Source organism: Mandrillus leucophaeus, unplaced genomic scaffold, assembly GCF_000951045.1.
Source record: "Mandrillus leucophaeus isolate KB7577 unplaced genomic scaffold, Mleu.le_1.0 Scaffold104, whole genome shotgun sequence".
Taxonomy (NCBI): Eukaryota; Metazoa; Chordata; class Mammalia; order Primates; family Cercopithecidae; genus Mandrillus; species Mandrillus leucophaeus.
Genome location: NW_012098543.1, coordinates 738,785 through 752,764, shown reverse-complemented (window position 1 = coordinate 752,764; position 13,980 = coordinate 738,785). Strand labels below are relative to the sequence as shown.

Below are 13,980 nucleotides of genomic sequence, written 5' to 3'. Positions count from 1 at the left end.
CTCCTGACCTTGTGATCTGCCTGCCTCAGCCTCCCAAAGTGCTGGGATGACAAGCGTGAGCCACTGTGCCTGGCCCAATTTTTGCATCTTTAAACAGAGGGGGTTTCACCACGTTGGCCAGGCTGGTCTCAAACCCCTGACCTCATGTGATCCGCCCGCCTCGGCCTCCCAAAGTGCTGGGATGACCGGCATGAGCCACAGTGCCCGGCCGCGGCTGTCATCCGACAGCACAGGCAAACGCAGGGAAGCCCGTTTCTGCCTTCGAATCCCAAACATTCTCCCTTCTTGTTGTGTCTTAATTCCTCCCACCCCGATGCTTGTTCTTGAGCTCAGGGGAATCTGATTCCTATGAGGCTGATTAGGTCCTAGATAGAATATAGGCTCAACCAAGCTGGAAATCTCATGTTCGTGGGCACTTACTAGATTCTGGGGTTGCTGCCAAACCATTTTCAGGCATGATCTGATTCAGATCTTTTAGAGTCAGGCATGCGGTGGCTCGTGCCTGTAATCCCAGCACTTTGGGAGGCCAAGGCGGACAGATCGCTTGAGCCCAGGAGTTCAAGACCAGCCCGGGCAACAAAACAAGACATCGTCTCTACAAAAAATACAAAAGCCAGACATGGCAGTGTCCTGTAGTTCCAGCTACTCGGGAGGCTGAGGTGAGAAGATCGCTTGAGCCTGGGGAGGTTGAGGCCGAAGTGAGCCGTGATCATGCCACTGGGCAACATAGCAGTACGCTGACTCCAGAAAAAGAAAGTAAAAGGTGACATCCATTTTAAAAGAGAAAAGTGATGTTATTTTTCTGCTGATTTCCTTACTATATTCCTAAGAGAATCTACTTAATAAACATTGAATAAATGATAAGGATAAAACCATGTCCATCCATTTCACCTTGGATTGAGTTGCCTATTTCTACACAAAGAAAACAGAACCCAAGAGGTAAGGCACAAGCGATCCCTGATTGATTGATTGATTGATTGATTGATTGATTATTATTTTTTTGAGACAGTGTCTCCCTCTGTCCCAGGCTGGAGTGCAGTGGCGTAATCTCGGCTCTCCGCAGTCTCTGCCACCAGGGTTCAGGTGACTCTCCTTCCTCAGCCTCCTGAGTAGCTGGGATTGCAGGCATGCGCCACCGCGCCCGGCTAATTTTTGTATTTTTAATAGAGATGGGGTTTCACCATGCTAGCCAGGCTGGTCTGGAACTCATGGCCTGATGTGATCAGCCTGACCTGGCCTCCCAAAGTGCTGGGATTACAGGCGTGAGCCACCGCACCTGGCAAGGGATCCCATATTTAAATGATAACAGAAAAAAAGGATGGAGGAACCGAGGGGGAAAGGAACAACCCTTTCCTATGAAAATGACAAATGAGGCTTGGAAAAACAAGGACAAAAGACAGATCCTCCTGATTCAGCCTCCCACAGTACTGGGACTGCAGCCTGAGGCACCCCCCAGGCTGGCGGTGTCTCAATATCTAAGAACCTCAGTCATGGCTGGGCACGGTGGCTCACCTGAAGTCAGGAGTTCAAGACCAGCCTGACCAACATGGTGAAACCCTGTCTCTACTAAAAATACAAAAATTATCCGGGTGTGGTGGTAGGTGCCTGTAGTCCCAGCTACTCGGGAGGCTGAGGCAGGAGAATCGCTTGAACTCAGGAGGTGGAGGTTGCAGTGAGCTGAGACTGTGCCCCTGCACTCCAGCCTGGGCGACAGAGCCTCAGTCACTTGATCCTCACGGTGTACCTCAGTGGAAAGGAAAGGAAAGTTCAGGCTTTTGAGAATGGAGTTGTTAGCAGTTCCCATTTGTGTCTCTTTCCCTTTCTTTCAAGGCAAGGACCAGACGCGTTCACACAGGAAACGAACCATGTTCACTAAGAAGCAACTGGAAGATCTGAACACCTTGTTCAATGAGAACCCATACCCAAACCCCAGCCTTCAGAAAGAAATGGCCTCGAAAATAGACATACATCCAACAGTACTGCAGGTTGGAAAATGATCCCTCTTCTCACTAAACTGCCTTCCTGATCTAATCTAAATTCAAAGTCCCTCTAGGATAATTCCTGAGGTCTCATTCCAATCGCCAATATTTCTCAAACCCACACTCTCCTACCCGCATCCCCGTAAACCTTTCTTCAAACCCCTAGAGCAGGAATGGGAAAATTTTTCCAGTAAAGGACCGGTAGTAAATAATTGAGGCTTTGTGGGCTTTACTGCCTCTCTAGCAACTATTTTAACTATGCCACCACAGCGCAAAGGCAGCCACAGACAACGTAAACAAGAGGCCCATCTGTGTTCCCAGAAACTCTTTTGCTCAGGTTGGAGCGCAGTGGTGCAATCACAGCTTATTGCAGTTTCGACCTCCTGGGCTCAAGCAATCCTTCCACCTCAGCCTCCCAGAGTCCTGGGATTATAGGCATGAGCCACTGTGCCTGGCCAGTAGTATTCTTTTATTTTCTCTCTTTTTTCTTTCAGTCCCAACACACCTACAACACAAAACAGTACTCTTATTGTGTTTGTTTTTTCTCAACCATTTTAAAATGTAAAGCCTATTCTTAGCACATGGGTGACACCAAGGCAGGGGGTGGTCACATTTGACCACGAGCCTCAGCTGGCTGGCCTGATCCCCAGAGCAGCCCCTGCAACTCATCCCCTTGCTCTCCTATCCCCTGCTCTGGGTTTTCTGACCTCTGTCTCATTTCTGTCCCCAGAATCTCTCATTTCTGCTCCTTTCTGGGAGCAGATTGAGAAGGGTTCCACAAAGAGGATATAAGTGGCCAAGCTGTGGCACTAGCTGTTCTCACCTAGAAGTACTCATATTCTCAACTAAAATGGTGGCTGGGTATGGTGGCTCATGCCTGTAATCCCAGCACTTTGGGAGGCCAAGGCGGGTGGATCATGAGGTCAGGAGTTTGAGACCAGCCCATATAGTGAAACCTTGTCTCTACTACAAATACAAAATTTAGCCAGGCGTAGTGGTGTGAACCTGTAATCCCCTCTACTCAGGAGGCTGAGGCAGAAGAATCACTTGAATCCGAGAGGCGGAGGTTCCAGTGAGCCAAGATCATGTCACTGAACTCCAGCCTAGGCAACAAAGTGAGATTCCATCTAAAAAAATAACAATAATAAATAAATAAATATTTGGATAGGACAGTTTAAGGGCCAAAAAAAAAAAAAAAAAGAAAAAGAAAAAAAGAAAAGTTAAAAACTTAAAGGTTAAAAAAAGAATATAAATAAATAAAATAGGTTTAACAAAATAAAAATTAAAAAGTAAAACTTTTTAAAAAATAGAATGACAAGTCTTCTGAATTCCACCCCATTCTCAACCCCTGGCTCTTCTCTCTCTTCCCTTCAGGTCTGGTTCAAGAATCACAGAGCAAAACTCAAGAAAGCCAAAAGCAAGCATATCCATCAAAAACAAGAAACTCCACAACCGCCACTACCAGAGGGTGGTGAGGTTACCACCAGCGTCAGCCTGAGAAACGCAGACACGCTACCCAGATTGCCCAGTGCTGCTCACCCGATCGGCCTGGTGTACACGGGTCAACGAGCCCCCTCATTCCAGCTCATCCTGTACCCCAGCCTCAAGGTCCCTGCCGATGACTTCGTTGGCCACAGAATAGTCCATTTTGGCTGCTGCCAAGATCCTAACATATATTGCCTCTACCCCGTTTTGGAATCCCAAGTTTGCGCTCCAAACTTCCATGCTGGGCCTTCTGCCTGTTCATCTCTCCAAAGTCGAGAGAGATGATAAATACAAAAAAAAGAGATGATGATTACAGCACGTTGTAATGGTGTGTGTGTGTGATACTGTGACATTTGTAGTTGGGCTTCACGCCTGTTTCCTGGAAAGGAGCTCCAGAATTCCATGGAGGCTCCAAAGTGCCGTCTTTTTGTATTTTGTATGCTAATATTGACCGATAGCTTTAGGATGGGGACCGGTCTCTGGAAAGACCCCAGTAGGATTAGAGGACAAACTTCTGGGAGGGGAAGGAAGCTGAGGGTGAGGCTGATCACCATTGGCCAATGGTTTCATCAGTCATGTCTGAGTAAGGAATCATCCATCAAAACCCAGGAGGGAAGGGTTTGAAGAGGTCCCTGACAGCTAAGCATGGGGATGTACCTGGAGGGTGGCATATCTGGGGAGGGCATGAAAGCGCCGGGCCCCTCCTCATATGCCTCATCCTGGCAGGGTGCAGTGACTCACACCTCTAATCCCAGCACTTTGGGAGGCCAAGGTAGGTGGATCACCTGAGGTCAGGAGTTTGGGACCAGCCTGGCCAACATGGTGAAGCCCATCTCTCCTAAAAGTACTAAAATTAGCTGGGAGTGGTGGTGGGCACCTGTAATCCCAGCTACTCGGGAGGCTGAGGCAGGAGGATGGCATGAACTTGGGAGGCGGAGGTTGCAGTGAGCCGAGGGGATCGTGCCACCGCACTCTAGCCTGGGCGACAGGCAAGAATCTATCTCCAAAAAAAAAAAAAGTTAAAAAAAAAAAACACTAAATAAATAAAAATAGAAAGCACAGAGGACCAGCTGGAATATTTGGAAGACCAGAAAATGTCCTTAAAATTCAAACTGCCTAGGCAGATAGTTCAGGTCCACCTAGCCTTTTGAATCAACACAAACTCTTCTTCCTCAAGTCCTGGAGGTTGGCAACACAAAGACACCCTGGGGAGAACCTGAAGCGTTCCCTCCCTGAGAGTTGAGTCAATTGGATTCCAACCCCAAGATTCCTAAACATCTCAACTTCCTAGAAAATTCTCAGAAAAAGCAAGCTGTCCTAAACCTCCGTGGCTGTACTCCCGTGCGATTTCACAACCACCAGAGAATCTCCATCCCCTTGAACCTCGGTCCTCTGCCAATGTTCCTCACGCCTGTTGTCCCAGCACTTTGGGAGGCTGAAGCAGGCAGAATGGCTTGAGCCCAGGAGTTTGAGACCAGCCTGGCCAACGTGGTAAAACCTCGTCTCTACCAAACACATAAAAGTTAGCCAGTCTCCTATACCGGTCTCAAAATAAATAAATATTGACATTTAAACATAAAATAAACATGAGTGTGTTAGAAAGAACCTACTGGCCCGGGCGTGGTGGCTCACGCCTGTAATCCCAACACTTTGGGAAGCAGAGGTGGGCGGATCACCTGAGGTTGGGGGTTCCAGACCAGCCTGACCAACACGGAGAAACCCCATTTCTATTAAAAATACAAAATTAGCCGGGCATGGTGGCGCATGCCTGTAATCCCAGCTACTGGGGAGGCTGAGACAGGAGAATCGCTTGAATCCGGGACGGGGAGGTTGCGGTGAGCTGAGATTGTGCCACTGCACTCCAAGCCTGGGCAAGAAGAGAGAAACTCCATCTTAAAAAAAAAAAAAACCTACTGTAGGATTTGCAGTTGAGCAATATTAGGCAGAGTCAAAGGAAGAGAAACTTCTGGATTGGGTGGTGCCAGCGGCAGATTCTATGAATAAGTATCTCAATACATCTTATCTACAGGACGGCTGACTAGAGAGAGGACAAAGCTGCAATAGATAAATGGGTGGCAGCCATTGCTTAGCCAGAGGGGAATATTTGGTGGGTTGGGGCTCAGGAGAAATGTTAAAAACAATCTTAATAACAGCATGCCGGCTCGGCGGCCCACACCTGTAATCCTAGGGGATTCCGGAGGTGGAGGGGGAGGCGGGAGGATTGCTTGGGCCCAGGAGGTGGAGGCCGCAGTGAGCTGTGATTCCAGTCTGGGTGACAGAGCGAGACCCTGTATTAAACATTATCAGGAAAAATTATTAAATGAATAACAGGCCAGGCACGGTGGCTCACGCCTGTAATCCAAGCACTTTGGGAGACTGAGGTAGGTTGATCACTTCAGCTCAGGAGTTCAAGACCAGCCTAGGCCACATGGCGAAACCCTGTCCCTACAAAAACACAAAAATTAGTCAGGCGTGGTGGCTCGCGCCTGTAGTCTCAGCTACTTGGAAGGCTGAGGCAGGAGGATCACTTCAGCCTGGGAGGTGGAGGTTGCAGTGAGCAGAGATCACGCCACTGTACTCTAGCCTGGGCAACAATGGGAGACCCTGTCTCAAAAAACAATAACAAAAACAGAATTCCTTGGTATAACCCAGTAGTTCTCAACCAGGGTTGATTTTGGTCAACAGCTGACATTTGGCCTTGTATGGGGAAAATGTTTGGTTGTCAGGACTCAAGGGGATGTCTGTGGTATCTAGGAGGTTAAGAGTATGGATAGTATGAAACATCCTTCAACACACAGGCTCTCCCCCGCAACAAAGAATTACCTATCCCAACATGTCAACTGCTCCAGGTGGAGAAAACCTGAAATAGCCCGAAAGATTGAATATACGAAGGCCAGTGGCCAGACCATCTAGGAAAACAGGACCCTGGCCAAGTGCATTGGCGCATGCCTGTAATCCCAGCACTTTGGGAGGCATAGGCAGGAGGATCACCTGAACCCAGGAGTTTGAGACCAGCCTGAACAACATAGTAAGACCCATCTCTACAACTAATTTATTTATTTATTTTTTCTTTTGAGAGGGGAGTCTCGCTTTGTCACCCAGGCTGGAGTACAGTGGTGTGATCTCGGTTCGCTGCAACCTCCGCCTCCTGGGTTCAAGTGATTTTCCTGCCTCAGCCTCCCAAGTAGCTGGGATTACAGGTACGCACCATCACACCAGGCTAATTTTTGTATTTTTAGTAGAGACGGGGTTTCATCATGTTGGCCAGGCTGGTCTCAAACTCCTGACCTCAGGTGATCCACCTGCTTCAGCCTCCCAAAGTGCTGGAATTACAGGCTTGAGCCACCAAGCCCGGACTCTACAATTAATTTAAAAAGAACCATGACCCCAAAATTTCTACAACCACCAGTCCAGGAAACCAATTCACAATTTCTGCAGTAATCAGACCCAAATGGCCAGGGCTTGATCCATCACTCATAGCTTCCCTAATTTTTGTGCACACCCCCCAACCTTGATTTCAACTTAGGATCAACCAGAGAAAGCCAATGTTTGCCTAAACAATCCCACAGGATCCTACTTCTGGTTAGCTCCCTGGCAGCCTCCCAGCACCAGCAGCCTCTGATCAGGACATATCTGAAGCCTTGGCTTTTTTTCTGCTATAAAGCTATCTTTCTTTTCTTTTTTTCTGCTATAAAGCTTTCTTTCTTTTCTTTTCTTTCTTTCTTTTTTTTTTTCCTGAGGTGGAGTCTAACTCTTTCTCCCAGGCTGGACTGCAGTGGCGTGATCTTGGCTCACTGCAACCTCCGCCTTCCGGGTTCAAGCGATTCTCACACCTCAGCCTCCTGAGTAGCTGAGATTATAGGCATGCACCACCACACCTGGCTAATTTTTTGTTTTTATTTTTGTTTTTTTGTAGAGACGGGGGTTTCACCATGTTGCCCAGGCTGGTCTTGAACTCCTAACCTCAAATGATCTGCCCACCTCGGCCTCCCAAAGTGCTGGAATTACAGGCGTGAGCCACTGTGCCCAGCCATGGAACCTCACTCTTTAATGTGTGCAGGGACCCCAGTCATTCCCCCACTGTGTCGCAGTTCCCATCACAGTGCCTGCCACCAAGTATATTTTCAAAATATATTTTTGGAAGAGAGAGAGAGAGAGAAACAGAAGGGAAGGAGGTAGGAAGAGAAAGTGGGAGGAGAGGAAAGTGAGAGAGGGAGACAGGAAGGGAGAGGGAAGGGAGACACAGAGATGGAGACAGAGGGAAAGAGACAGAGACTGGGCGCAGTGGCTCACACCTGTAATCCCAGCACTTTGGGAGGCCGAAGCGGGCAGATCGCCTGAGGTCAGGAGTTCGAGACCAGCCTGGCCAACATGGTGAAACAAACGCCCGTCTCTACTGAAAATACAAAAATTAGCTGGGAGTGATGGTGTGTGCCTGTAATCCCAGCTACTCGGGAGGCTGAGGCAAGAGAATCACTTGAACCTGGGAGGTGGAGGTTGTACTGAGCCGAGACTGCACCATTGCACTCCATCCTGGGCAACAGAATGAGACTCTATCTCGAAAAAAAAAAAAGAACCACTTCCTAGCATCTTTGGAGAAGGGCCTCACATCAAATCCTGTCTTCCTCCCTCTCATCACCTTCTAGCCCAGTATTTCCCCACTGTAAGAATAATAAGAATCACCTGGGAGCTGTTAAAACCCAAACTCCGAGAGCAGACAGGGGCATGGTTCCCAGGTGTGGGCCTGATTTTTCCCTGGGGTTGCATTTAACAAAGTTCGAAACCCAGGAGGTACAATCAAACCCTGAGCCGTCTGGAGACTCAAGACTTCTCAGGGAAGATGAAAAAGAGAAAGTCCAGCCGGGCGCAGTGGCTCTTGCCTGTAATCCCAGCACTTTGGGAGTCCAAGGCAGGAGGATCTCTTGAGCCTAGGCGTTGGAGACCAGCTTGGCCAACGTGGTAAGACCCTCACCTCTACCAAAAAAAAAAAAAAGAGAGAGAGAGAGGAGAAGTTTCCAGAGAAAGTTCCCAGAGGAAACAGGAGGGGAAAGGCTGAGGGCCGCACCCAGCCAGCTAGGGTGTGAGTCTGTGACCCACAGTCTGGGGGGCTGAGTGTGAATCCCCAGTCCAGGGGGTGTGAATATGTAGAGACGCCAGTGCTGGCCCTGCACCCGGCCTCCTTCCTGGGCGAACTATTGACTGGAGCCACCCCTCGGGTCCCCACTGTTCCTGGTCCCGACTTCCTCACCTGATGAATGGATCAGGAGGGTAATTCCCCTGCGGCGGGGCTTTTCTCACTCTGTTGTTACGTGTTCTTATAAAATGTGCTCTCCGATGTCATCTGTCATCTGTATCTCCCTAGAAGGAATCATTAGTTTATGGTTTTTTTTGTTTTGGTTTTTGTTTTTGAGACAGGGTTTCACTCTGGTCTCCCAGGCTGGAGTGCAGTGGTGCGATCTCGGCTCACTGTAACCTCCACCACTTGGGTTCAAGCGATTCTCCCACCTCAGTCTCCCAAGGCCGGGCACGGTGGCTCACGCATGTAATCCCAGCACTTTGGGAGGCCGAGGTGGGCAGATCACTTGGGGTCAGGAGTTCGAGACCAGCCTGGCCAACATGGTGAAACCCCCGTCTTTACTAACAAAACAAAAATTGGCCACGCGTGGTGGCAGGCGCATGTAATCCCAGCTACTCGGGAGGCTACTGAGTGAGGAGAATCGCTTGAACTCAGGAGGCGGAGGTTGCAGTGAGCCAAGATCGCGCCACTGCACTCCAGCCTGGGGACAGAGTGAAACTGTGTCTCAAAAATAAATAAATAAATAAATAATAAAATAAAAAATAAGAAATAAAAGAATGAGCCACAATATCCCTTTGTTCTACAGGCCACTGTTGTGGCATCCGCAGTTGCTAAAACCTCCACCTGCCTTGTCTATGGACGCCCATCGCGGTGACGCCATGAACACCTTCGATCCTATGGACACCAGGTGGATTCAGCGTCCAAGTCCTTGAATTCTTCCCGTGAGTATAAGCTGCCCTGGCTCAGCCCCCTCCTTTGCCAGGAACCCAATCCTTCAAACCTCCCTGAAAGACTGGGTACTTTTCGCGTGACTGCTCTAGAGACTTCATGGTGGGGCTCGAAGTTTAACCTCCAGGGTCAGCAACGTGTTATGGAAAAAGCCACAGAGTAAATATTTTAAACATTCTCTTACACTGACACTCAGCTGAACCGGCAAAGCAGAATATCTGTGTGTCAGTGTACGTTTTATTCAGCCGTTGTTTGGGTGAGGGTCTGCGGGCAGCCCCCCGCAGCTAATGCCCTCCTGTGAGGAATAATACCTCACTGTCAACACAGTCTATCATGTATTCCTTTCCTTTCCTTTCTTTTTTTCCTGTCCTTTCCTTCCCTTCTTTTTCCTTCCCTTCTCCTTTTCTTTTTTTTTCTTTCTTTCTCTTTTTCTTTCTGTCTCTCTCTCTTTCTCTCTTCATTTCTTTCTTTCTCTCTCTCTTTCTTCTTTCTTTTGGCACAATCTCTGCTCATTGCAACCTCCACTTTCTTTCTCTCTCTTCTCTCTCTTTTTCTCTCTCTCTCTCTCCCTTCCTTTCTTCCTTCCTTCCCTCCTTTCTCTTTCTTTCTTTTCTTTCCCTTCCTTCCTTCCTTCCCTCCCTCCCTCCTCCTCCTCCTCCTCCTCCTCTTTTCTTTTCTTCTTTTCTTTTTTCTTTCCACAGGGTCTTCCTGTGTCACCCAGGCTGAAATGCCAAGATGCAGTCATAGCTCAGTGCAGCCCAGATAAATTTCCCCAGGCTCAGGTGATCCTCCCACCTCACCCTTCGAAGTAGCTAGGACCAACAGGCACATGCCACCATGCACGGCTAATTTTTATTTTTATTTTTTTGAGACTGGTCTTGCTCTGTCACCCAGGCTGGAATGCAGTGGCACGATCACAGCTCACTGCAGCCTCCACAACCCAGCCCCTCCGAGCGATCTCCCACCTCACCCTCCAGAGTAGCTGGGACCACAGGCATGTACCACCATGCCCCGATAATTTTTTATTATTTGTAGAGGCGGAGTCTCCCTATGTTGTCCAGGGTGGTCTCCAACACCTGGCCTCAAGCAATTCTCCTGCCTTGGCTGCCCAAAATGCTGGGATCATGGGCATGAGCCACTGTGCCTGGTCTGGTCTTCCTACTTTCATCCTCCTAGTCCTTGACCTGTCCCTCTTCTAGAGTCCTCCCTCTTCATGACCCTCTCCCCCTTGTTGGGGCTCAGAAACTGATACCCCTAAATATAGCACGTTAAAGGAACTTCAAGGGCGGGGCACGGTGGCTCATGCCTGTAATCCCAGCACTTTGGGAGGCCGAGGCAGGCAGATCACTCGAGGTCAGGAGTTTGAGGCCAGACTGACCAACATGCAAAACTCTGTCTCAACTAAAAATACAGAAAAAGAAAATTAGTCGGGCGTTGTGACACACGCCTATAATCCTAGCTACTCGGGAGGCTGAGGCAGAAGAATCTGGGAGGCGGAGGTTGCAGTGAGCCGAGATCACACCACTGCACTCCAGCCTGGGTAACAGAGCAAGACTCCATCTCAAAAAATAATTAATAAATAAATAAATGAGCCTCAAGGTCTCTGACCTCCCCACATCATCTCTCCCAAAGCACAGGCCTTTATCTGTGTAAGAGCCAGACCTGCTAAGGGGAATAATTGTCTTTTCTTCTCCTCCCTGCGAGACAAAGAATGTAACCACACCTGAACAGATCCCATCACTGTCAATGAGAACGATTTCCAGGACCCATTCATGCTCTCTAGTAATCCTTGATTGCCCTCAACGGGAATTCCTCTAGCCCCCTCCCATAATCAGTTTGCCAGGAGAACATATAAGCTTCTGAACCCCTTAGGGGGTGGGTGATCACTGTGGCTCTCCCCATGCTCAGGTTAAATACATTTGTAAGTCTTTTCTCCTGCTAATCTGCCTCCTATCAGTTCTTTTCAGCCAACCTTGAGAGAGCCAAAAGCAACCTTCACCTTGACCTCAACACCCTCCATGCCTCCTGCTTCTCCCCCTCCCCCGCAACACATTCCTTACTCCTTGGGTCCCCCACTTCCAAGCATCCCACCCTCCCTGCTATATGTCAACCTCCTCATTCTCTGTTTCTATAACTCTTTTAAAATTATAGGCCCAGCCAGGTGCAGTGAAGCATGCCTGTAATCCCAGTACTTTGGGAGGCTGAGGCAAGCGGATCACTTGAGCTCAGGAGTCCTACACCAGCTGGGGCAACATGGTGAGACCCCCATCTCTACCAAATTACAAATATTAGCCGGGTGTGGGGGCATGCACCTGTATGCCCAGCTACTCGGGAGGCTGGGGTAGGAGAATGGTTTCACTCCAGGAGTTGGCAGCTGTAGTGAGCCAAGATCATGACACTGCACTCCAGCCTGGACAACAGAGCAAGATCCAGTCTAAAAAAAAAAAATTAGGTCAGGTGCTGTGGCTCACACCTGTAATCCCAGCACTTTGGGACGCCGAGGCAGGTGGATCACCTGAGGTCAGGAGTTTGAGATCAGCCTGGCCAACATGGCGAAACCGCATCTCTACTAAAAATACAAAATAATTAGCTGGGTGTGGGGTGGCGCGTGTCTGTAATCCCAGCTACTTGGGAGGCTGAGGCAGGAGAATTGCTTGAACCTGGGAGGAGGAAGTTGCAGTGAGCTGAGATCACATCATTGCACTCCAGCCTGGGTGACACAGCAAGACTCTATCTCCAATAAATAAATAAATAAATAAATAAATAAATAAATAAAAATAAATCAATTTTTAAAAAAATGCCCGCTACTACACTTTTCCTTCCTCCCTTCCTTTTTCTTTTTCTTTTTCTTTTTTTTTTTTTTTTTTGAGACAGTTTCACTGTTGTCACCCAGGCCGGAGTGCAATGGCACAATCTCTGCTCATTGCAACCTCCACCTCCCGGGTTCAAGCAATTCTCCTGCCTCAGCCTCCGGAATAGCCAGGATTATAGGAGCTCCCCACCTACACCCAGCTAATTTTTTGTATTTTTAGTAGAGACGAGGTTTCACCATGTTGGCTAGGCTAGTGTCGAACTCCTGACCTCAGGTGATCCACCTGCCTCTGCCTCCCAAAGTCCTGGGATTACAGGCGTGAGCCACCATGCCCGGCCCTTTCTTTTTTTTAAAATAATATTCCTCTTTCACCCAGGCTGGAGTGCAATGGCGTGAGGATCTTGGCTCGCTGCAACCTCCACCTCCTATGCTCAAATGATCCTTTCGCTTCAGCCTCCTCAGTAGCTGGGATTACAGGCACGAGCCACCAATCCTAATTTTTGTATTTTTTGTAGAAACAGGGTTTTGCCATGTTCTCCAGGCTGGTCTCAAAGCAAATGGTGGTATTACAGGCATGAGCCCATCATGGCCAGGCTCATTTTTTAAATTTGAATTGTGGGAAAACTGAGGCTAGATCGATTGGTCCTGGACATGCCCTGGAACAAACAACATTTAGCTGTGCAATGCACAGTGTCAGTGTCTGGAATTGGGGTGCCCCAGTCTCAAGTCCCAAGAAAAAGGCAAGGCAGACCGTGAATTTTGTGTGGCTCCAACTCAGTTTTCTTCATCTGTTGCTTCACTTGCAGTGCCAGACCAGAACCTCTTTGACCTAAAACTAGCTAGGATAATTAACGCTCAGTACAACTCAATACCTAACAAATTCAAAATGTAAGGAACTATCTTTAGAACTTGTTCTATATAACCATGTTATTAAGGTCTGCTGAGGCTGTTCTATCCAGCTCTTTTCTTTTTTTTTCTTGAGATGGGATCTCATTTTATCGCCCAGGCTGGAGTGCAGTCGCACGATCACAGCTTACTGCAGCTTCACCCTCCTGGGCTCAAGCAATCCTCCCACCTCAGCCTCCCAAAGTGCTGGGACTACAGGCGTGCACCACTGCACCCAACTAATTTTTGTATTTTTGGTAGAGATGGAGTGTCACTGTGTTGCCCAGGCTGGTCTCCAACTACTGGCCTCAAGTCATCTGCCAACTCGGTCTCCCAAGTGCTGGGATTACAGGCGGAAGCCACTGCTCCCAGTCCCAGATTTTTATTCTCATTTATATTTCCGCAAACCTCCAAAAAAACCCCAAAGGTCCCTAGGTCAGTCAATTCCCACTAGTAAATAAGTCAGCATCTTTGCAAAGATCAAAGCAAAAGCAATTTTCCTTACCAGAGAGCCTCTTACAGGAAAGACAGCTCTGATTTTCCATGTTCCCCAACCACGCTAGGGTGTTCCTATGCCCTGATGGCATTTTTACTAACCCATTGTTCCATCCCTTTCCAGCCCTCCTTCCTGTAACACAAGTGCAGGTGGGAGTTGGGGACTGGTCTGCTAACTGGGTATAGAGAAAACAGATGGGTATGCTATTCTTGGTAAGGGAGCTTCTGTCCTGGGGAAAATGTGGCCTCTCCTAAGGAACCCTATCCCATTTCAAGCACCCTGATTCACTTTTTTTTTT

At 48.5% G+C, this 13,980-nt stretch overlaps 1 protein-coding gene across 1 annotated transcript; it reads left to right on the top strand.

Annotated features, from left to right (window-relative positions):
- Positions 1-1,827: 1,827 nt before the first annotated feature.
- DPRX (divergent-paired related homeobox) lies at positions 1,828-3,761 on the top strand. The gene is made up of 2 exons (XM_011979586.1): positions 1,828-1,985; positions 3,354-3,761. The coding sequence occupies exons 1-2, from the start codon at positions 1,866-1,868 to the stop codon at positions 3,747-3,749; spliced, it is 516 nt and encodes a 171-aa protein (XP_011834976.1). The 5' UTR covers positions 1,828-1,865; the 3' UTR covers positions 3,750-3,761.
- The last annotated feature ends 10,219 nt before the right edge of the window (positions 3,762-13,980 follow it).